The 8291-nt window shown below is 37.4% G+C and overlaps 1 protein-coding gene across 1 annotated transcript; it reads left to right on the forward strand.

Annotated features, from left to right (window-relative positions):
• The first annotated feature begins 239 nt into the window (after positions 1-239).
• LOC136153350 (spermatid nuclear transition protein 3-like) lies at positions 240-753 on the forward strand. The gene is made up of 2 exons (XM_065915072.1): positions 240-356; positions 538-753. The coding sequence occupies exons 1-2, from the start codon at positions 240-242 to the stop codon at positions 751-753; spliced, it is 333 nt and encodes a 110-aa protein (XP_065771144.1).
• Positions 754-8291: the final 7538 nt, after the last annotated feature.

Here is an 8291-nt window from a genome sequence, read left to right on the forward strand (position 1 = left end):
GCCACACACACATGTCAGCAGTGGGAAAGTTATATCACGGCCTCCCTCAGCATCCACTAGCCCATTGTGGTGGGCACAGTGGTGCTTTGTGATGTCTAAGCCCCCCAAGCTACTATTGGCTGGCGCAGTGCCTAACGGACCAATCAGATTGAAGGGTGTGGTTCCTCATTGTCCTCAAAGGGTATAAATAGGGAGATCAGAGGCAGAGACTCTGGGTTAGGCCACTTCTTGGCACCATCATGACTAAGTCAACCAGGAAGCCACGGCAGTCAAGAAGAGTTGCGACGCGGTTTGCTTCAAGGAAGAATGGGAAAAAGAAGACCCTTTGTCAAAGGAGGTGCAGAGGCAGTATGAAGGTAAGATGACTCCAACTAAGCTTCCCATGTTCTCCATTGACTTTGCTGCCCAAGACCTCTACCCTGCCCATGCCTGGCACAAAAGCCCTCATTAGCCCACATCCCTTTTTCATGAAATCTCCCTTCCAACTCAGTTTTTATGTCCTTTCCTCAAAACTAATACCCTTGTCTTGTCTTCCAGGCACGAAATATGACCATGAGGGTCAGAAGACCTCTACAAGGAGCCTTGAGAAAGAAAATCCGATCGTATGCCACTCAGTCGAGGAAGGTGAAGAAAACAAGAAAAGCAAACTATTTCTTCTCTCGCTGTGGACGAAAGAAATTGAATCGAAGCCGAAGAAGGTACCAAAAGATGAGGCAGAGTCAAGGAAGGAGGCAGAATCAAAGGAGAAAATAAACTCAGCCGCCCCCAAATAAGAGACTCTGGAGAAGTGCAACCTGGGCAGCCAGTAAGTGAATAGCAAAAGTCAGACAGTTTAGAATAGTGTCTCCAGAAGTCTCTTTTGATAGCAATGGCCAACCAAGAAAAGACTCTCACACTAACATAGTAAGCCGATGGCTGCAAATAAAAGAAACATCAAATGGTGAAAAGATGATATTTGTGTGTGTGTGAATTTTCTGATGGAAGGGAGGGAAAGAAGAGAAGAGGTGGGCACTGGAGACGGGAGGGATATGTGGTCCCAAGAGGTTGGGGAACAGACCCTCAGGTCCCCAGTTAGCCAGAGAGTAGAGGTGTGGAGTGGGTCAGGAGTCTGCACTGAAGATGGATAACCCTGCTTAACACTTGATTTCAAGGGCAAGGAATAGTGGTGTGGTGTTCCTGCCTTTGTCTGGGGTGTGGAAAGACATTAGGGGCTAGATTGCCAGGCCCAGATGGGAAGGGGTTTTCACATGGGGGTTGTGAATGTGAAACTCCCCCTGAGAAAGGCAGACAGAAATCACCTCCTGGCCCCCTACCTCATAATGGGGTTTGTTGCATCACTCACCTATGCTGTCAGCTAAAGGGGCTCAGAAGGCACAAAGTGCTGATACAACTAAAACCCACAACTAGCACTTCCAGGGACTCAAACAATGTTTGGAGGGAACTAACCATATATTGTTTAGGCCACCTATTTGCTAAGAAATTTTTGGGAGCATTGTATTCCTAGATAAAGGCAGTGGTGGTGGCCCAATCCTGGTGCATGTTACAAACGGGATCACCCTGTACACAGAATATATATATATTTTTGACATGGGGGGCACTATGTAGGCTGAAAGGCATAGTCCCGTGACCAGGGGTTGAATCTGCACCATTCTAGTGTGCCATGAATTCTATCCATTGGACAGACCTGGAAGTCTGTACAGAAAATTTTCACGTAAGTACTAATATAAGACTGAGTGAAAATTGGTCTTGTAATTATCACCATATCCTAGGATTTCTAAATAACTACAGTCATAAAACATTCTTCCCCAATACAGTCTTTTGTTCATTCAACTTCTCCAAGTTTATCATGGTTTAAAAGAAAGAGTATGAAATATTTAATTTGGTGTTAACTTTCATTTTGAAGTGTTTTAAAAATTCCAAGGAGAACTTAAACATGGAGATATATGAGGCAGAGGCTCTGATGATGAGAATGCTATTTGTCTTCAGAAAACTTTTTAGAATGAACCAAAACAGAGTTTCACAAACAGCATCCAAAGTGTTGAGTTCAAATTTTAACTCAAAAATATGTTATCTGTGATCTGGACTGCAGGTGCCTAATTCAATCTTTCTGGCACTGAAACGCCTGGGAGACCCCACTGATGATTCAACATCAGTCACTGAATGTGATTTAAAATCTATAAGAGTGAAAGACCCCCTGGGTTTGCTGCTCTTTATTTTTTTTTTTAAGTTATCTTATTTCAATTGAATTATTTTTTAGGAGGCTAATTACTTTACAATATTGTAGTGATTTTGCCATACATTGACATGAGTCAGCCATGGGTGTACATGTGTTCCCCATCCTGAAACCCCCTCCCACCTCCCTCCCCATCTCATCCCTCAGGATCATCCCTCCGCACCAGCCCTGAGCACCTTGCCTCAATTATCAATCCTGGACTGGCGATCTGTTTCACATATATTAATATATATGTTTCAAAGCTATTTGCTCAAATCGTCCCACTCTAGCCTTCTCTCACAGGTTCCAACATTCTATTTTTACATCTGTGTCTCTTTTGCTGTCTCACATATAGGGACATTGATACCATCTTTATAAAGTCCATTTATATGCATTAATATACACTATTGTTTTTCTTTCTGACTTCCTTCACTCTACAATAGGCTCCAGCTTCATCCACCTTATTAGAACTGAGGCAAATGCATTCTTTTCAATAGCTGAGTAATATTACACTGTGCATATGTACCAGGTCTTGCTTGTCCATTTGTCTGCCCATGGATATCTAGGTTGCTTCCATGTCCTGGCTATTACAAACTGTGCTATGATGAATACTGGGGTACACATGTCTCTTTCAATTCTGGTTTCCTCGGTGTGTACACATAAGAGTGGGATTCTTGGGTCGTAGGGATGTTGATTTTGAACTTTTGAGGAATCTCCAAACTGTTCCTCTCCAGCCTTTATTCTTTGGAATCTTTTGATTGGAGCCATTCTGACCAACGTGAGATGGTCCTTCATCGTGGATTTGATTTGCATTTCTCTGATAATGAGTGATGTTGAGCATCTTTATAGGTGTTTGTTAGTCATCTGTATGTCTTCTTTGGAGAAATGTCTGTTTATTTCTTTGACCCGTTTTTGAATTGGTCGTTTATTTTTCTTGAATTGAGCTGCAGCCACTGCTTGTATATTTTTGAGATTAATTCGTTGTCCATTGCTTCCTTTGCTATTATTTTCTCCCATTCTGAAGGTTGTCTTTTCACCTTGCCTATAGTATCTTTTGTTCTGCAAAATCTTTTAAGTTTAATTAGGTCCTATTCATTTAATTTTTCTTTTATTTCCATTACTCTTGGAGGTGGATCATAGAGGATCCTGCTGTCATTTATGTCAGAGTGTGTTTTGCCTGTGTTTTCCTCTAGGAGTTTTATTGTTTCTCATCTTACATTTAGATCTTTAATCCATTTTGAGTTTATTCTTGTGTATGGGGTTAGAATGTGTGCTAGTTTCATTCTTTTACATGTAGTTGACCAGTTTTCCCAACACCACTTGTTAAAGAGATTGTCTTTTTTCCATTGTATATTCTTGCCTCCTTTGTCAAAGAGAAGGTTTCCATATATGCATGGATTTATCTCTGGGCTTTCTATTTTGTTCCATTGATCTATAGTTCTGTCTTTGTGTCAGTACCATAGTGTCTTGATGACTGTTACTTTGTGGTATAGCCTGAAGTCAGGCAGGTTGGTTCCTCTAGTTCCATTCTTCTTTCACAAAATTGCTTTGGCTATTCGAGGTTTTTTGTAGTTCCATACAAATTTGAAATTACTTGTTCTAGTTCTGTGAAAAATACCGTTGGTAGCTTGAGAGGGATTGTTTTGAACTTATAGTTTGCTTTGGGTTGTGTATGCATTTTCACTATATTGATTCTTCCAAGCCATGAAAACGGTATATTTCTCCATCTATTTGCATCCTTTTTGATTCCTTTCACCAGTATTTCATACTTTTCTATATATAGGCTTTTATTCCACCTTAGGGAGATATATTCCTAATTATTTTATTATTTTCGTTGCAATGGTGAATGGAATTTTTCATTAATTTCTTTTTCTGTTTTCTCATTGTTATTATATAGGAATGCAAGAGATTTCTGTGTGTTGATTTTATATCCTGCAACTTTACTATATTCATTGATTAGCTCTAGTATTTTTCTTGTGGCATCTTTAGGGTTTTGTATATATAGAGTTTCATGCCATCTACAAAGAGAGTTTTACTTCTTATTTTCCAATCTGGATTCCATTTAGTTATTTTTTTTTCTTGAAATGCTGTGGCTAAAACTTCCAAATCTATGTTTATATTGGTTGTGAGAGTGGACACCCTTGTCTCTTGCTGGAGAGGCCCTCATCAAGCACTGTTAGCCAAATCTTGTGCTACTAAACTCCCCAAAATGGACTCTTAGATTCACATGACACACCTATAAAAGGTATCAAAACCTGACTACTTGCACGCCATCTGGTAAACTGAGAGTAAAGATTTTCTGGAATTGAAGCCAACAATATCTGATGAAACAACCTTCTCAGATATCCAGAGCAGGCCTATTCGAAGTTTGTTGCCATACCACTAATGGTGACATAATGCTTCAGATGATCTCCAACATCTATGATCTTGGTAACACACAGACTTTAGACCAAAAGTGACAAATAATTTTTCTACTTACCCCTCCTTGTTATTTGACTATGGTTTTACAGGTTTCCAATCTTGCACTTTCCCTCTGACATGAGACAAGACAACCAGGAAAGGTCCTTTCTGACACTGAAGGACAAAAATGGTGCAGAAACCAAACAAACAAACAAACAAACAAACAAAAAAACACTTAATTCTTTATTAGTGATACTTTTAAAGAAAGATCTTGATCAAAAAGTAGTTAATTTAAAAAAAATCAATAAACAGAAACTTCAAATTGTGTCTAGAATGAGGAGTTTTCATGTCCCGCAATGATAACAGGTAGTAGAGACCAACAAGAAGAAAGATTCCTCCATTTTACTGGCAAGAACTCCATCAATAAAAAGCCATGGACTGTGTGTTTACTTTAGCCTTTCCAAGTCCTTCACCTCTCTATAAAAATGTTCTCCTCCCTTTGTTGCATGGGGCTTACCATGGCTGCAAATCCCAAATGCTGATCGTTTCTGATGATCCAGAATAAATCCATCTTTGTTGTAGGAATATATGACAGCCTATTTTTTTTTCAGGTCCACAATATAGACTTTAGAACAGTCTTCATTGGAATTCAGATCCCATTAGATACCTGTTCCTGCATTTCACTATTTTAAAATGGAGATAAATATAGTACTTAGCATATGCTTTTATATAGAGATTAAATAATAAAAACATCTTTATTAAACTGTCCCATACATGATAAGCACTCAATAAGTATCTATCAACTGGCATGTACCTTCTTATCATCTATTTAATTCTTTTTTTAGATATCTACTTAAAATAGACATCTGTTTATCTATTATTTAAACTATCATAATTACCATCATGTTCATCTTGGCATTATTACAGTTTAATAAATATAATAATAAAAAAAAAAAAAACTGTGGCATCAGAAACCTGCATGCTCCTCACTGAAATATATCCTCCTCCCCTCAGATAAGATATCTATCTTTAGGAATCATTTTCTAGCTTTTGAATTTTACCTCCCACATATTTATATCTGAAAAATATATATTGTTAAGTTTTCTGTGGTTCTGAACTTTGTAAAAATTTAGTCATTTTTTGTGCATTCTTTTGTGAATTGCTTCTTTTGTTCAAAATCATGTTTGCAACAATATCCATATTAATGGGTGTAACAGCATCACCTATTCATTTATACTGCTATAAAATATTGGCTATATCAAAATTATGTATTAGATACTTCTTTATGTAGCTAGTATGAAAATTTTTGAATAATAAGCTAGACAGACTTTCAATTTAATAAGAAATATCAGCATTCCTAATTAAGATCACTCTTCCATATTTATTTTAATGATTTAATCTTCTATTAACAATGGAAGAGATTCACATTCCTGCCAACCACAAGTAATGTCATTGTTTCTGTTAAAACAGTAACTATTCACTGTTGCCTGGGTGTAAATTAAAGTAGCCTGATCCTTATTACTAATGAGATTATTCATCTTCTTGTATTATTGGCTACTTACATTTGCTCTTTTTAAAGAACTTGTTTAAACTTTTTGTCATTTTCCTTTTGGATTATATCATTTTCTTATTGAGTTTCCAAAGTTCTTCATTATGAAAACTAGCTCTTTGTTAAATTAATTTGTAGGTAGTTTTTGAACATACTAACATGATTGAAAACTAAACTGTTTGAATTTTAATGTAAATGTATCTATCCTTTTCTTTAAGAGCAATGTTTCTATGTGCATATCTTATTTATCAAATCTTTTCCAATTCTGAAGCCACAGATTATTTCCATTACTCTCTAAAAGAACCATAATTTTTTTCTGTCTATAATCTATGTTAATTTTAATGTGTGAGGTGATGAAAGGGCCAACTTTCCTCCCTTCTATATACTTACGGATAGGATAGCAGAGTGTCTGCATTTGACTTTCATAAAGAATATCCTCTCACTCACTGACTTTAATTACCCCTATTATCATACCAAGTATTCATATAAAAGCAAGAGTGTCTTGTCATCTGTAAATTTGATTTGTTTTTCAGTTGCTAAACAGTGTCTGAGTGCTTGCAACCACATGGACTGTAGCATGCCCAGCTTTCATGTCCTTCACTGTCTCTTACAGTTTGCTTAAACTCATGTCCTTTGAGTTGGTGATCCCACCCACTACCTCATCCTCTGTTACCACTTTCTCATTCTGCTCTCAATCTTTCCCAGCATCTGGGCCTTTTCCAGTGTGTCACCTCTTCACATCAGGTGGTCAAAATACTGGAGCTTCAACTTCAGCATCTGTCTTTCCAATAAATATTCAGAGCTGATTTCCTTTAGGATTGACTGGTTAGTTCTCTTTGCATTCCAAAGATTCCCAAGACTCTTCTCCAGTACCACAGTTCAAAAACATCAATTCTTAGGTGATCAGCCTTCTTTATGATCCAATTACCACATCTGTGCACGACTACTGGAAAAAAAAAAAAAAAAAACAGAGTTCTGACTATGTGAACTTCTGTCTGCAAGGTGGCATCTCTGCTTTTTAATGCACTGTCCAGGTTTGTCATAGTTTTTCTTCCAAAGAGAATGTATCTTTCAATTTCCTGGCTGCAGTTATGGTTCAGAGTGATTTTGGAGCCCAAGAAAATAAAGTTTGTCACTGGTTCCATTGTTTCCACATTTATTCACCATGATGTGATGGGACTGGATGCCATGACCATAATTTTTTGAATGTTGATTTTTAAGTCAGCTTTTTAACTTTTCTCTTTCACCTTCATCAAGAGGCTCTTTAGTTCCTCTTTGTTTTCTCCATTAGGATGGTATGTTTTACATATCTAATTCTGTTGATATTTCTCTTGGCAATCTTGATCCCAGCTTGTGATTCATCCAACCCAGTATTCCGCATGATGTACACTGCTTTTAAATTAAATAAGCAGGGTGACAGTGTACAGCTTAGATGTACTCCTTTCCCAATTTTGAACTAGTCTGTTGTTCCTTGTCCGGTTCTAACTGTTGCTTCTTGACCTGCATACAGGTTTCTCAGGAGGCAGGTAAGGTGGTCTGGTATTCCCATCTCTTTAAGAATTTTTCACAGTTTTTTGTGATTCACAGAGTCAAAGGCTTTGGCTTAGTCAATGAAACAGAAGTATATTTTTTCCCCTGAATTTCTCTTGATTTTTCTATGGTCCAATGAATGCATTACTAGGAACAAAGTTAGTGGAGGGGATGGAATTCCAACTGAGCTATCTTAAACCATAAAAAAAAAAAAATGCTGCTATTAAAGTGCTGAACTCAATATGCCAGCAAAATTGAAAAACTCAGCAATGGCCACAGGACTGAAAATGTTACCTTTCATTCCAATCCAAAAGAGGGGCAATGCCAAAGAATGTTCATACTACATACAGTTGCACTCATTTCATATGCTTGCAAGGTAATGCTCAAAATCCTTCAAGCTAGACTTCAACATTATGTGAACCAAGAACTCCCAGATGTAGAAGCTATATTTAGAAAAGATGGAGGAATCAGAGACAAATTTTCTTGAAGAAATTTCTAGTCTTTCTCATTCTATTGATTTCCTCTCTTTCTTTACATTGTTCATTTAAGAAGGCCTTCTTATCACTCCTTACTTTTCTCTGGAGTACTGCATTCAGTTTT

The sequence above is a fragment of the Muntiacus reevesi genome, chromosome X (genome assembly GCF_963930625.1).
Source record: "Muntiacus reevesi chromosome X, mMunRee1.1, whole genome shotgun sequence".
NCBI classification, from domain to species: Eukaryota; Metazoa; Chordata; class Mammalia; order Artiodactyla; family Cervidae; genus Muntiacus; species Muntiacus reevesi.